The 15930-nt window shown below is 42.9% G+C and overlaps 1 protein-coding gene across 5 annotated transcripts in view; it reads left to right on the top strand.

Moving 5' to 3' along the window:
- Nucleotides 1–15930, top strand: part of ZNF267 (zinc finger protein 267) — a 142925-nt gene that overhangs the window by 84718 nt on the left and 42277 nt on the right. For 2 of the 5 annotated variants that reach the window (XM_007990939.3, XM_007990933.3), the window contains exon 1: nt 14756–14961. The exons of the other annotated variants lie outside the window; for them this stretch is intronic. Coding sequence is in view for 1 of the 2 variants with exons in the window: in XM_007990933.3 (XP_007989124.3) it covers nt 14959–14961 (3 nt within the window). In the remaining variant the exon portion in view is untranslated. Of the gene's footprint in view, nt 1–14755; nt 14962–15930 lie in introns of those variants that run through there. 5 annotated transcript variants of the gene reach the window in all.

Genomic DNA, 15930 nt, shown 5'->3' on the forward strand with positions numbered 1-15930 from the left:
TCTTTTAATTGGAGCATTTAGTCCATTTACATTTAAGGTTCAGATTGTTATGTGTGAACTTGATCCTGCCATTATGATATTAACTGGTTATTTTGCTCATTAGTTGATGCAGTTTCTTCCTAGCCTTGATGGTCTTTACATTTTGGCATGTTGTTGCAATGGCTGGTACCGGTTGTTCCTTTCCATGTTTAGTGCTTCCTTCAGGGTCTCTTGTAAGGCAGGCCTAGTGGTGACAAAATCTCTAAGCATTTGCTTATCTGTAAAGGATTTTATTTCTCCTTCACTTATGAAACTTAGTTTGGCTGGATATAAAATTCTGGGTTTAAAATTCTTTTCTTTAAGAATGTTGAATATTGGCCCCCACTCTCTTCTGGCTTGAAGAGTTTCTGCCGAGAGATCTGCTGTTAGTCTGATGGGCTTCCCTTTGTGGGTAACCCGACCTTTCTCTCTGGCTGCCCTTAAGATTTTTTCCTTCATTTCAACTTTGGTGAATCTGGCAATTATGTGTCTTGGAGTTGCTCTTCTTGAGGAGTATCTTTGTGGCGTTCTCTGTATTTCCTGGATTTGAATGTTGGCCTGCCCTACTAGGTTGGGGAAGTTCTCCTGGATGATATCCTGAAGAGTGTTTTCCAACTTGGTTCCATTTTCCCCCTCACTTTCAGGCACCCCAATCAGATGTAGATTTGGTCTTTTTACATAATCCCATACTTCTTGCAGGCTTTGTTCATTTCTTTTTCTTTTTTTCTTTTGGTTTCTCTTCTCGCTTCATTTCATTCATTTGATCCTCCATCGCTGACATTCTTTCTTCCAGTTGATCGAGTCGGTTACTGAAGCTTGTGCATTTGTCACGTATTTCTCGTGCCATGGTTTTCGTCTCTTTCATTTCGTTTGTGAGCTTCTCTGCATTAATTACTCTAGCCATCAATTCTTCCACTTTTTTTTCAAGATTTTTAGTTTCTTTGCGCTGGGTACGTAATTCCTCCTTTAGCTCTGAGAAATTTGATGGACTGAAGCCTTCTTCTCTCATCTCGTCGAAGTCATTCTCCGTCCAGCTTTGATCCGTTGCTGGCGACGAGCTGCGCTCCTTTGCCGGGGGAGATGCGCTCTTATTTTTTGAATTTCCAGCTTTTCTGCCCTGCTTTTTCCCCATCTTTGTGGTTTTATCTGCCTCTGGTCTTTGATGATGGTGGTGTACTGATGGGGTTTTGGTGTAGGTGTCCTTCCTGTTTGATAGCTTTCCTTCTAACAGTCAGGATCCTCAGCTGTAGGTTGTAGCTGTAGGAGATTGCTTGAGGTCCACTCCAGACCCTGTTTGCCTGGGTATCAGCAGCAGAGGCTGCAGAAGATAGAATATTTCTGAACAGCGAGTGTACCTGTCTGATTCTTGCTTTGGAAGCTTCCTCTCAGGGGTGTACTCCACCCTGTGAGGTGTGGGGTGTCAGACTGCCCCTAGTGGGGGATGTCTCCCAGTTAGGCTACTCAGGGGTCAGGGACCCACTTGAGCAGGGAGTCTGTCCCTTCTCAGATCTCAACCTCCATGTTGGGAGATCCACTGCTCTCTTCAAAGCTGTCAGACAGAGTCGTTTGCGTCTGCAGAGCTGCTGCGTTTGTTATTGTTTACTGTGCCCTGTCCCCAGAGGTGGAGTCTACAGAGACAGGCAGGTTTCCTTGAGCTGCTGTGAGCTCCACCCAGTTCGAGCTTCCCAGCAGCTTTGTTTACCTACTTAAGCCTCAGCAATGGCGGGCGCCCCTCCCCCAGCCTCGCTGCTGCCTTGCTGGTAGATCACAGACTGCTGTGCTAGCAATGAGGGAGGCTCCGTGGATGTGGGACCCTCCCGGCCAGGTGTGGGATATGATCTCCTGGTGTGCCTGTTTGCTTAAAGCGCAGTTTTGGGGTGGGAGTTACCCGATTTTCCAGGTGTTGTGTGTCTCAGTTCCCCTGGCTAGGAAAAGGGATTCCCTTCCCCCTTGCGCTTTCCAGGTGAGGCAATGCCTCGCCCTGCTTCAGCTCTCGCTGGTCGGGCTGCAGCAGCTGACCAGCCCCGATCGTCTGGCACTCCCCAGTGAGATGAACCCAGTACCTCAGTTGAAAATGCAGAAATCACCGGTCTTCTGTGTCGCTCGCGCTGGGAGTTGGAGACTGGAGCTGTTCCTATTCGGCCATCTTGCTCCGCCCCCCGACCTGCTACTTCTTAGGCAACTTTAGACACACTGTGTTAATACATGACAAAACAGGGGGCACTCTTGGGAAAGGAGTTTGAACAATACCTTCAAAGTAGAAACTTTCATTTAGGTCTAAAACTACTGATAAATTTTGTATTTCATGTTAGACATTTGATGTTTTTGGATGTTTTATGACAGTCACACATTTCTTTGTAATCAAAAATATTAGGGAATAATCATTCATATGTGTTTGTGTATTGCAAAGTATAGCAAAATAAATATATATGTAGATCCTCCCCCTATAAGTCAGAAAAGGCTAGCTCTTTACTCTCCCACCCTGAGTCAATAAAGGACTGATATCTGCTAACCTTTAACAGTTTTCTCTAGGGAGAGATGTTGGTATTTTTTCAATTGGATGAACAAATAAAATCACCATGCTGTTGTTTCATTTTCTTTGTTCTAAAACTGTCAGAATGTATTCAATGCTTGTTGATCATATTTTTATTTATTCTTCAACCTGGATTATATTATTTGCCTAATTTTAAACTTCCATTTTACAGGTTTCAATTGAGCTTATTTTTAAAAACAGCTTTATTAAAGTATAATTAACTTTCAATAAGCTGCATATATTTAAAGTGTTTATTTTTTTGATGTGTGTGTATACCTGGGGAATCATCAACACAGTCAAGACAATGAACATATCAATTCCCCCCAGACATTTTATCATGATTACTTACCCCCATGGCGATTCTTCCTTTGCACTCCTTCCAACTCATCTTTAAGCAACCACCGCTTCTGGTAACAATGGATTGATTTTCACTTTCCACAATTCTGTATAAATAGACTCACACAGCATAAGGTCCATTCCCACTGTAGCAGGTATCAACAGTTCATTGCCTTTCAATGCAAAATTGCATTCTAGAGCTTTATTCATTCACTAGTTGAAGATAATGTAAATGGTTTCTAGTTTTTGTCTATTACAAATAAAACTGGCATGAATATTCATGTACCAGTTGCTGAATAGGCATACATTACAATTTCCCTTAAGTAAATACTTCAGAGTTTAATGTCTAAAAAAGGGAACAACCACCAAACTGTTTTGGAAAGGGGTGATATCATTACATTTCCCATGAAGACTGTACGAGGGTCCCATTTCCCCTACGTTCTCATCACATTTGGTGTAGTCCCTCTTTAATTTTTTAATTTTTCCCTTTTTTTAACATTTATTTTAGGTTCAGGGGTTCATGTGAAGGTTCGTTACATAGGTTGAAGATTTGTTACATAGGTAAATATATGTCACAGGGATTTGTTGTACAGATTACGACATTACCCAGGTATTAAGCCTAGTACCCAAGTTACTTTTTCTGCTCCCTCCTCTCAATTTCCACCCTCAAGTAGACCCCAGTGTCTCTTGTTCCCTTTTTTGTGTTTCCCTTTTTTGTGTCCATGTGTCCTCCTCATTTAGCTTTCACTTATAAGTGAGAACACATGGTATTTAGTTTCCTGTTCTTGTATTAGTTTGCTAAGGATAATAGCTGCCAGTTCCATCCATGTTTCTGTGAAAGACATGATAATGTTTCTTTTGGCTGCATAGCATTCCATGGTGTGTATGTACTACATTTTCTTTATCCAGTGTGTCACTGATGGGCATTTAGGTTGATTCCATGTTTTTGCTATTGTGAATAGTGCTGCAATGAACATTCACATGCACGTATCTTTATGGTAGAATGATTTATATTCCTCTGGGTATATATCCAGTAATGGGATTACTAGGTCTAATGGTATTTCTGTTTTTCAGTCTTTGAGGAATCACCATACTACTTTCCACAATCATTGAACTAATTTACACTCCCACCAACAGTGTGTAAGTGTTCTCTTTTCTTCACAACCTCACCAGCGTTATGTTTTGACTTTTTAATAGGCATTCTGACTGGTGTGAAGTGGTATCTCATTGTGGTTTTGATTTGCATTTCTCTAGTGTTCAGTAATATTGAGCTTTTTTTCAGATACTTGTTGGTCACATGTATGTCTTATTTTGAAAAGTGTGTGTTCATGTCCTTTGCTCACTTTTTAATGAGATTGTTTGTTTTTCTCTTGTAAATTTAAGTTCCTTGCGATAGGAGACCTTTGTCAGGTGCGTAGTTTGCAAAAACTTTCTCTCATTCTGTAGGTTGTCTGTTTACTCTGTTGATAATTTCTTTTGCTGTGCAGAAACTCTTAAGTTTAATTAGATACCATTTGTCAATTTTTGCTTTTGTTGCAATTGCTTTTGGTGTCTTTGTCATGAAATATTTGCCCATTCTTGTGTCTAGGATGGTATTGTCTAGGATGTCTTCCAGGGTACTTTATAGTTTTTGGTTTTACATTTAAATCTTTAGTCTATTGTGAGTTGATTTTTGCATATGGTGTAAGAAAGGGGTCCAGCTTCAATCTTCTGCATATGTCTAGCCAGTTATCCCAGCACAATTTATTGAATAGGCAGTCTTTTCCCCATTGCTTCTTTTTGTCAGCTTTGTCAAAGATCAGATGGTTGTAGCTGTGTGGCCTTATTTCTGGCCTCTCTATTATGTTCCATTGGACTATGTGCCTGTTTTTTACCAGTACCATGCTGTTTCAGTTACTGTAGCCCTGTAGTATAGTTTGAAGTCAGGTAGCATGATGCCTCTAGCTTTGTTCTTTTTGCTTAGGATTACCTTGTCTATTCAGGCTCTCTTTGGGTTCCATATGAAATTTTAAATAGTTTTTTCTAGTTCTGTGAAGAATTTCATTGGCAGTTTGATAGGAATAGCATTGAATCCGTACATTGTTTTGGGCAGTATAATCATTTTAATGATATTGATTCTTCCTATTCATGAGCATGGAATGTTCTTTCATTTGTTTGTGTCGTATCTGATTTATTTGAGCAGTGTTTTGTAATTCTCATTGTAGGGGTCTTTCGCCTTCCTGATGAGCTGTATTTCTAGATATTCTATTCTTTTTGTGGCGATTGTGAATGGGATTGCCTTCCTGATTTGGCTCTCAGCTTGTCTGTTGTTGGTGTATAGGAATGCTAGTGATTTTTGTATGTTGATTTTGTATCCTGAAACTTTGCTGAAGTTGTCTATCAGCTGAAGGAGCTTTTGTGCTGAGACCATGGAGTTATCTAGGTATGGAATTATGTCATCTGCAAACAGGGATAGTTTGACTTCCTGTCTTCCTATTTGAATGCTCTTTATTTCTTTGTCTTGCCTGATTGCTCTGTCTGGAAGTTTCAATACTACATTGAATAGGAGTGGTGAAAATAAGCATCCTTGTTTCATGCTTGTTTTCCAGGGGAATGCTTCCAGCATTTGCCCATTAACTATAATGTTGGCTGTGGGTTTTTCATGGATGTCTCTAATTGTTTTGAAGTATATTCCTTTGATACCTAATTTATGGAGAGTTTTTAACATGAAGCAGTGTTGAGTTTTATCAAAAGCCTTTTCTGCATCTATTGAGATAATAATGTGGTTTTGTCTTTGGTTATGTTTATTCGATGAATCACATTTATTAATTTATGTATGTTGAACCAATCTTGCATTCCAGAGATGATGCCTACTTCATCCTTGTGGATTAGTTGTTTGATGTGTTACTGGATTTGGTTTGCAAGTATTTGTTGAGGATTTTTGCATCAATATTTATCAAAGATATTGATCCTAAAGTTTTCTTTTTTTATTGTGTCTCTGCCAGGTTTTGGTATCAGGATAATGGTGGCCTCATAGAATGAGTTGGGGAGGCCTCCCTCCTCAATTTTTTGGAATAGTTTCAGTAGGAATAGTACCAGCTCTCCTTTGTACATCTGGTAGAATTTGACTGTGAATCCATCTTGTCCTGGCCTTTTTTTAATTGATAAGCTATTTATTACTGACTCAATTTTGGAGCTCATTATTGGTCTGTTCAGGGAATTAATTTCTTCTTGGTTCTGTCTTGAGAGGGTGTATATGTCCAGGAATTGATCCATCAGGATCGATCCATCTGAGGACCCCCAGAGGATGGGAGCTTGTTCTGGAAATCACAGCAGCCCTTGTCACATTTTCACCAACCTGTGGCTCTATGGAAGAAGCATCACTTTAAAATCCCAATTAACGAACATTGAAGTAAATATTTTTTCTTTCTTTGTGGTTCCCAGTGCAGCTGAATGTGATCAGATATGGGCATGCTTTTTCATATAGATTCAAAGGATCAATGGAGCTCAAATAAGCTGTCATTAAGACATCGGTTTACTACTGTAATATTTATTTAAAATAAAATAAAAGTAATAAAACCTACTGTCTGTTCCTCTCACCTCTTTCGGGGACAAGTGGCAGTCCAATCATATAATCACTTTGTCTCTTTTTATGATGGTGGAAATTGACCTGAGGGAAAAAAAAAAAACCTTTGAACATGTTTGTGTCCATTGGGTATTTTCCATTGTATTACCTTAAAAAAGGATCACTAGTACTAATTGTTGTCATGGTTTGTGTGATTTAACTCTTTTGAAGTCACACCTTCAGAAAAACAGGTAGAAATCACTTCCCATCACAGCCCAGATCTTTTCTTTCCTTTTTTCCTTATGTATCACCAAAGAAATCTGCGTAATAGTTTTACTTCTGTATACACACACACACACAAAGACAAGAATTGAATGTCTTTTTACTTCTATCAGCCAGATGAAAACAGACTTCATGGAGCTTTGTATCATGAAATTAGAAATCATTTTTATTTATACAAAAATTATGGAAACAATTTTCCTTAGTTTTGACGAGTTTCCCTAAGCTCTAAAGCTGAACACAAGCATTTCTTGACATATCCTCAAGAAGAGAAACAGCCTGAAACACATTTGAAAAACACATTAGTATAGAACCCACGCACCCCTTCACAGTCTATCTTAAGAAGAGTTCCTTGGTCACACCCTAGTCCTCTGCCACAGGCCCCAAGACGTCCATGAAGCTGTCTTCCTTATCTCAGGGGAAAAAGCTCCCTGGGCATCGGACCCTCTGGGGGTCACCTTCCCAGCACTGGCGGTGCATCAGAGCCCCCTGGGGGCTTCAGGCTTGCTGATGCCTGGGCCCTAAGCTGAATCACCCCATCAGAATCTCTGGGATGGGACCTCATAGGATGGTGAAATCCTCTGTAGGGAGTTCTAATCTGCACCTTGCTGTGAATCCCACTTACTGAAGTTCTTGCCTCCCCATGGTACATTAAGATGAGGAAAGACAAAGGTCATCCCTGCCCTTAGAGCAGCTTATGACAAAGAGAATTCTGTTCTTCTGAGGCTGTGGATGTCAACCCAGGCTGCATGTGAATATCATGCAGGGAGATTTTCACAAACACGATGGTCTGCTCCAACAGAACGTGTTTCTTAGACCTGTTTCTCCACATTTCTTGGGATGAGTTTATCAAAACGATTTTACTTCTCCTTTGTAGATACCAGTTTTACACGTCTTTCTCTTGAACAACTTTTGTCATTAATATATACACACCTCCACCTTATTTTTCACTTTTCTAACTCAGAGAGATATAGAAAAAATAAATCAACCAAAGTGTATTTCCTTTTCCTCACTCAACAATCAATACAGAATACTTCTGTGACCTCTGGTCACCAAAATATATGGAGATTTCTCTGCATCAACAGCCAATTATGCAAGAGACACCGGCTGGGTGTTGTATAATTCAACTGGATTCTGACACCGTCTACCTGGAGCTTCAGGGTCCTCTCTTGGTGTGGGCACCCTACCTTCCAGGAACTGCCATGTATCCAGCTATCCAGAAGCTCTAGGAACCCCTTCATTTTGGGCTTCCCTGCAAGCTTCACTAAATAAGCATGATTGATTAAATCATTGGTTATTGGTGATCAACTTAACTTTTAGCCTCTCTGCCTCCTCAGAGGTTGGGGTGGGACTAAGAAATGGTCCTGTTAGAGTGAAATTGTATCTGCAGGCAAAGACGGCAACATCCAGGTGAAGAAGTGGCATTGCTTCTACATGTGGAGAGAGGACGCCTGTTCCTAGGCTGCAACACTGATTCTGTGGTGCAAGAATTCTGCTGGCTTCATTTTCCGATTCTCCCCTGTTCTTCTCTGTTAAGTTTCACCACCAGCTCCACAGGCATCCCAGCCCTTCTCCTCCTTTGTCTGTGCTCTGGTGGCAGCTCTCTCAATTGCCCTCCCCACCCCATGTCATCTCACATGGCATGTTATCATTCTGAAGAGTAGTCTGAAATTATGCTAATACCAGGAGAAACCGTTTTCAATGGGAGAATTCAAGGCCATTTAAAGACTTTAAATAAAACATTCCAACCACTTAATTGAGAATAGAAGAGAGCAATATCTGTAACCCCAGGCCTGTTAGAATGTCTCTTATCAAAAAAACCAATGAAGGCAAGTGTTGGCAAGGATGTGGAGAAAAGAAAACCCTCGTACCCTGTTGGTGGGAATGTAAAGTTGTACAGCCATTCTGAAAACAGTATGGAAGTTCTTCAAAAACCTAGAAATATAAGTATCCTATGTAAAGAAAATGTGGTGCATATACACCACGGAATACTATGAAGCCATAAAAAGGAATGAGATCATGTCCTTTGCAGGGACATGGAAGGAGTTGGAAGCCATTATTTTCAGCAGACTAACACAAGAACAGAAAACCCAATACTGCATATTCTTGCATCTAAGTGGGAGCTGAACAATGAAAACACATAGACACATGGTGGGGAACAACACACACTGGGGCCTATTGGGGGGTGGGAGGAGAGAGAGCATCAGGGAGAATAGCTAATGCATGCTGGGCTTAATAATTATGTGACGTGTTTATCTGTGCAGCAAACTACCATGGCACACATTTACCTATGTAACAAACCTGCATCTGCCGCACCCGCACCCTGGAAGTTAAAGTAAAATTGAAGAAAAAAAAAGTATCCTATGATCCAGCAATTCCACTTTTGGATATATATACAAAAGAATTCAAATTAGGCTATTGAAGAGGGATCTGCCCTCGTGTTTATTTTGGCATTATTGACAACAGTCAAGATATAGAAGCAATCTAAGTGTTCATCAACAGATGAATGAATAAAGAAAATGTGGTGTATTTACACAATGGAGTACGATTTAGCCTTCATAAAGAAGGAAATTATGTCATTTGTGATAACTTGGATTGAACCAGAGGATGTTATACTAAGTTAAATAAACCAGGAACACAAAGACATATACTGTATGATCTCACTTAGTTGTGGAATTAAAAAGATTGATCTCACAGAAACAAAGAATAGAGACTAGAAAAGTGGTTACCAGAGGCTGGGTCGGGGGAAGGGTAGGATAGGGAAAAAGAAGTGATTTATGGAAGGATACGAAGCTTTAGTTAGACTGGAGGAATAAGCGATCTATTGCACTGCACAGTGAGCACAGTGAATAATGTACATTTCAAAATTGCAAAATTAAATTTTTAATGTTCTCACTACAAAAAAAGATAAATTGGTGAGTGGATGGCTACGTTAATTAGCTTGATGGAATCTTTCCATAATGTATACATATATCAAAATGATCACATTGTACCCCATAAATATATAAAATTATTATTTGTCAGTGAAAAAGAAAAGACAGCCTGCTCTGGTTCTAGTGATATTTATCTTTGATCTTCTGCCGCCACCTGGTGACCAACTTCAGAGTGGAGAAGAAAGCAGAGGGGTGAGAAATGAAGTGACCACTTTGCCTCTGGAGCCCAAATGAGGACTTAGCTCCTGGTTGTGGTGGGAATGCGTTCTTTCACAGAATTCTCCCAAATTAGTGCCTAGCCCCCAACAAAACCTTTGGCACCCTCCACCAAGTCCCCCACCCACCGCAATTGGTCTTCTGCGTGGCTGCTCTCAAAGGAGCTGAGACTGAAACCTGAGGCTGAAGAGCCACCTACTAGGTGGGAGGATTCTGGATTCCACAGGACTTTACTTTTGTTTAAACTCAGAGCATTTCCTTTAATTCAAACAGGCAGCATTTCTCATACTCAGTGGCAAACACACCACAGTACACACACACACACACACACACTACACACACACGGAAATACACATTTGCGTGCATTTCATCCCAGGAGTGATTAGTTCCGTCCCTGATTCAATCTGGGTAATTTTTCTTTTCTTCTCATCGTAATGCATAGAAATTGAGTTTTTTGGGTGTCTTTGGCAAGAGTACACACCCCATTATTTTTTTTTCTTACTTTTTTGGAATGCTGTTGCCAATTTGATTGATGTGGTGGTAGCAGGTTTCGCCCAATCATTGCATGAAGGCACAGATATGCCATCCACAGACTACTTAGGACTTTGTTATAGAATATATTTTTTCCTTTTAAAATAAAGCCTGTCTTCAAGTTTCTTTCTTCTTCCTTTTTTCTTCACTGTGAGGAAAGAATGTACTATGTTTCCATGAAGCGGAACTTCCATTTTGCTTCCCGTAGTCTATTTGTCATCTTCCTCTCTCTCCTGTCACACCCCCTCCAGCTTATCATGTGGCACAGTCCTTTTCTGAGCTCATGCACTTCTCAGCTCACCCTGACAATGGCAGTCATGAACACATGAGCCAACCACTTCTAGCCTGTTGTCTTTTCCTTCAAAGCATAAGGAGGACGTCTCATTTCCTGCCTCTCAGATTTTGTCAGCAGATTGAGCTTTACTGTAGTTTGCAGTTGCATGAGATGTGTTGCCCTCTATCCAGGGTGCAATGTGGCTTGGTATCACCCATGGACTGACCCCTAAGAACAATTTACCTATATAACTTTTCTGGAGGGGTGTGACCCTGGCAGCCTACGGAGATCCTGGGAATATCTACCAGAGGGCCCTGGAACAAGGATATCTGCCTGGGTGTGAGATAGACAACCTCCCACCCTCCATGTACCTCATGGGTCAGGGCATGGAAATCTCACAGGTACCCTGCCCCACGCGGAAGAGGAGTGGGCTAGCCTCAGAGGGTGTGGACAGTTCCCTGGCTCCTGGGGGGACTTCAAACTTATTGCAGACGGAAACCCCTTCTTCCTCATTTTCAGTCCAACCAACATACTTGGTGACTAGAGAAACTTTACTTCCTGTTTTGATTTATATACTACATTTTTTCTTTTCATGTTACACAAGATGTGTATTTAAACAACCAGATCCTAGATTTGAAGAAGAACATATCTGGAATTTGTTCTGTTCTTTTATTTGTCACTTATCCTGTGTGAGGACAGATTTGTTCTGTGTGTAATAGCTCCATTTAAAAAGTTATAAAATTGTCCTTAGCGTTACAATGATATATTTTTTAAAATAAAATTTTCTAATTGAACAATGTATGCAAGGGTTATTCCCTTTTATTTTTTCCTGCTCCCAACAAGCCTAAAGGATCATTGTATTTTTTATATTGTTGTTAAAGTCCTGGAATAGAGAGATAAATGGTGAGTGAGCAGCCCCTGGTGGAGAAAGGGAGTCTTTTCACAGAACCAGTGTTTTCCCTCACCTGCCTTCATTGGAAATCACTCAACACCAGTGACCCAATGGTCATTGGAAATCAATGATCATTGTTCATTCAGTACAAACAAACAAGCAAGCAAACAAAAATTATCAATATGTCTGTACAGCTACCCCTGATAATTTATGTACAATAAAGGAATGAGGAACAGGAAAGTGAAGAATAGAGAAAGGGATGCTGGACCAGTAGACGTGATGGAACCATATTGCAATTTTCTACGTGAGAATGTCTGCTTGGTCTGTAGGAACAGAGTTCTGGGGTAAAGCAGTGAGTATGTTCTCAGTAGACACTCCTGTCTGCTTCTGGAACACATCAACTGAATCTTTGTCCTCCATTTCCAGTTCTGCAGATGTGTCTGTTTCACTAATTGGCCCCAGTCAAAGTGGAATCTGATCTGTGTCATGGACAAACTCTGCCTTTCACCAAAGGCTTCCACTCATTCACTAAGTAGTATGCACCTCTTCACCATCAACTGCACCCCAGGACCATCCTACCTGCCATCTTCAAATTCTGCTATAGCGGAGCCTGAAGCCTCTCCAGCTGCAACTTCACCAAAGAGGTCCAGAGTGTGCATCAAACTAGTGAACCAGCAGCTCCCGATGCCATAGGTGGAGGAGGCAGCAGAACCTTACTTGGTGTTTTTATCACCATCCCTCCAGCAACAGCAGCAGCAGCAGCAACCACAACTACTATTTCTAACTGTGGTAATAATAATGATCACACTTAGAATAATGATGAATAACAGTAGTTGTAATTGCTGACATGCTTAGTTTATATATGTATTATTTGTAATGTTCTATAATTTACTTTTAGTAATATACACATTAATTGTGTCATAAATATCAGGACCTCAAAACACCCCACCTAATGAGTGATTCTCACCTATGAACCTATGGCTGCCCACCTGCTAGTGCGGGTCCTCTCACCACTCCACCCTCAGAGCTTCGATCTGTCTGGTCAATCTTTTGGTATGATGAAGTAGTTGAAGCAGTCATATGCTGATTGTGGTCTTGGCAAATAGCTTGACTTGTTAGAAATCAAGGACTGACTTTAAGACGTACTCAGCTGTTTGGCTAAATTGTAGCAGGAGAAAATGTCTTCTCAGCAGATATACCTTTGTGTCTCTTGCTTTCAGAGTAAAAGTTTGTATCAGGCACAGTAGTTTGAGTTAATCTGTATTGAAAATCATCAACAGCCTACAAATACTGAAAGGGGACAAAAATAATTTGCAGACATATTGAGTGTATTATAAGTGCTTTCAAATCTCTCCCATAAGAAATGAAAAATAGAATGTTAGGCCTTGATTTCTTAAACCCAGCCTTCAGCCATTTCCCCAAATTATTCTAAATGTTTCCAAGACATTTCAGAAGCATTCTCTGGTGGGGATTATTTCCAATTGTGAAGAGTACTAGAAGGATGAGAATCAAAAGGAATCTTTCTTCTATTGCAGAAGAGTCAGTCTCCAGGATCTCAAAGGCCTAGGGAAGCTGCTTGAGTTGTGAGGTCCATGGAGGTGCATGGTCTTTGGAGTCAGACAAAGTTGATCCTGAGTTTCAGTCCAGCCCCTTAGTAGGCCCTAAGGACTCCCGCGGTGCTGTCACAAGCAGTGCTGCCTTTGGGAGCCCCTAACCTCCTGCCTTTTCTCCCTTCAGTGTGGGAAAGGGGTTTGGTCAGCCAGTGGTGTCAGCAGCCCCACCCCATACCCATTATCTACACCTAATCTGGTGGCAGAGAGGCCACAGAGTGCAGCGATTGGAACCGGGTGTGAGGGTGAGAGGCAGCCGGGCCCCAGGCCGAGTCAAGTGCATGGAATCCTGACTGTCAGCAATCAGGGATCTTTCTGCTTTTGGGAGGGAAGTACTTGTTCCACGCGTCTCACTGAATCAGGCACAGAGCCTCATCTGTCCCAACTGGGAGTTTAACCAAGCTAGATGGGGGCCTAGGGCCCTGGCCCAGTCTGACACCCACCTCCTCTTCCACCTTCTACTCAGCGGGAAGACTAGGAGAATCTGAAAGCAGAGGTGCTGCAGCGCCACTAGCTCCAAGACTCCAGAAAAACAGGGATAGGGCATTCTGGCAGGTCAAGGCGGACAGAATACTTGAACTCAGGAGTTGGAGAACTGACTACTAACCTGTAGCCCCAGCTACTTGGGAGGCTAAGGTGGAAGGATCGCTTGAGCTCAGGAGATCGAGACGAGCCTGGGCAACATGGTGAAACCTTATTTCTACAAAAAATACAAAAATCAGCCGGGCATGGTGGCATGTGCCTGTAGTCCCAGCTACTCAGGAGGCTGAGGTGGGAAGATTGCTTGAGCCCTGGAGGCTGCAGTGAGCCATGATTGCACCACTGCACCAGCGTGGGCAATAGAGTGAGACCCTGTCTCAAAACAAAAACAAAAACCAGAGGTAGGGCTGAGGAGTCCATGGCCACTGAGCCTGAGCCAGCAGGGCCCAGAGGAACTGAGCTCCCAGCCCTGTTGCTGCCAAGGACCCTTCTTCCCTGAGCTTGAAGGGATTGAGGAGAGACAGACGGACAGTCAGCGACCCCCTTGCCAGTGATGCAGACTCCAGGAGATGGAGGCAGAGTTGTAGATTAGAAGAAGAGGCCAGCCCCTCTTCCACGTTCCACCACCGCCCGCAACATCCTCCTGGGACCCCAGCCTGCGTGCCCCTATAAGATGCTTTTGTACTGGTTCAGTGTATGTATCATGCAAAGGCCTAATTGAAAACACGTGAATGAAGTGTACAGTCTTCTGTTCCCAGCTGAGGGGCCCCCTCCCACGGTGGCGTTAGCAGTGGGGTACAGTGTGGTACGGGATGAGGGTCTTTCTTGCTTTAAATGTGTCTAAATGTACTTCTTAATTAGCTAATAAGATGTCTTATACAAGCAGAACCAGGTAAGGGAAAGAGCAAGTGCATTTCAAGTCGCAGCTCACCGCTTAATTAGCTGTAATACCCGCGGCAGGCGGCCCCACCTCAATGAGCCAGTCTCCCTTTCAAAAAAATAAAAAATAAAAATAAAAAAACCACTAATAATGAGGGGGCGGGGCATGGAGCTTTATCCAATCAGGGGCGCTGGAATGGAAACCATCCAATCAGGAGTGAAGCCGGGGAGCAGGGGCGGCTTCCGGGATTTGGCGGGGGCCTTTGTCGGCTCCAGTTAGAGGTCGGGTCTCTTCACCACGGCCGTGAGTCTTTAGTTCTGGAAGGCCCAGGCAGCTTCACGTTCTGAGAATAAACAGTCTCTGTTGTTCTGTGACCTGCCAGGCACTGGGAGATCCGTAGCTAAGACGCCAGAGCATCCCGGAAGCTGGGAAATGGTGAGTGTGCGGGGTCGGGGGTCCCCAGAGCGGGGAAGGGGGTGGTCGGAAGCGGCGAGAACCCGCTGTAGGGGCACCTGGGCCTCCCCGCAGTCAGCTCCGGGGTCTGGTTCCCGAGTCCCAGCGGGCGCAGCTCGGCCCTCGGTCTCCTCCGCTGCAAGATGGCGGCCAGGCCGGCAGCCGGGACCCCTCGCGTCCTGTCCCGTCCCGTCCCGACCCGACCCCGCAGAGCGACCTCGGCCCTGGCCAGAGCCCTCTCTGGGTGGCTCCGCGCCGCAGCCCCGCCTCTCCCCAAGATTGTGCGGTGAGGACGGGAGCGTCTCAGGGGAGACCCAGGTTCGGTGTGTGGTTCGTGTGTGGGGAGAAACTGTGCCCCATAGGGTTCTCAGTCACTCCTTTCTCCTATTAAGAATTAAAGGGAGTCACTGTTAAAACGTTGAAGAATTTGAGCAAATAGCGATTTGTGACGTGGGAAACCTGCAGTCCTGGTTTGTGGTTCGGAGGTCCCCACAGGGGCTTGAAGGAAATGTTTTTTATAAGGTGCATGAGTAAGCGGACCAGATTAACCAATGGGTTACAGTTCTGTGGTTGCCTTATTTAGACTATGCAGGTGGAGGTGAATTGGAGCTCTGTGGTTCGTTAAGTCTGAATTTTGTTTTCCTCTAAAGTTGTAATTTACAAGAAATGCATGTGAGTTTGGTTTTGGTTTTTCTCCCTAGAAACCTGGGGCACTATAACCACTTCCGTATAATCGCCTGCTCGTTAATCATCTTAACACTGCCCAGGGGAACTGGTTTTCCCCTGCGGTTTCCTAACGTGTGTGGCACGCAGTGTCTCAAATCCACCACTGTGTTCTCCCAGTCTAACGGGGCTTGCAGTAAAATATTAAATTTCCAGTTCCTTCCCGACATTTCCAAAGGCTAACTTCCTCTCTCCAATTCGCAACGTTATTAACTACTGGTCATTTAC

The sequence above is a fragment of the Chlorocebus sabaeus genome, chromosome 5, assembly GCF_047675955.1.
Source record: "Chlorocebus sabaeus isolate Y175 chromosome 5, mChlSab1.0.hap1, whole genome shotgun sequence".
Lineage (NCBI taxonomy): Eukaryota > Metazoa > Chordata > Mammalia > Primates > Cercopithecidae > Chlorocebus > Chlorocebus sabaeus.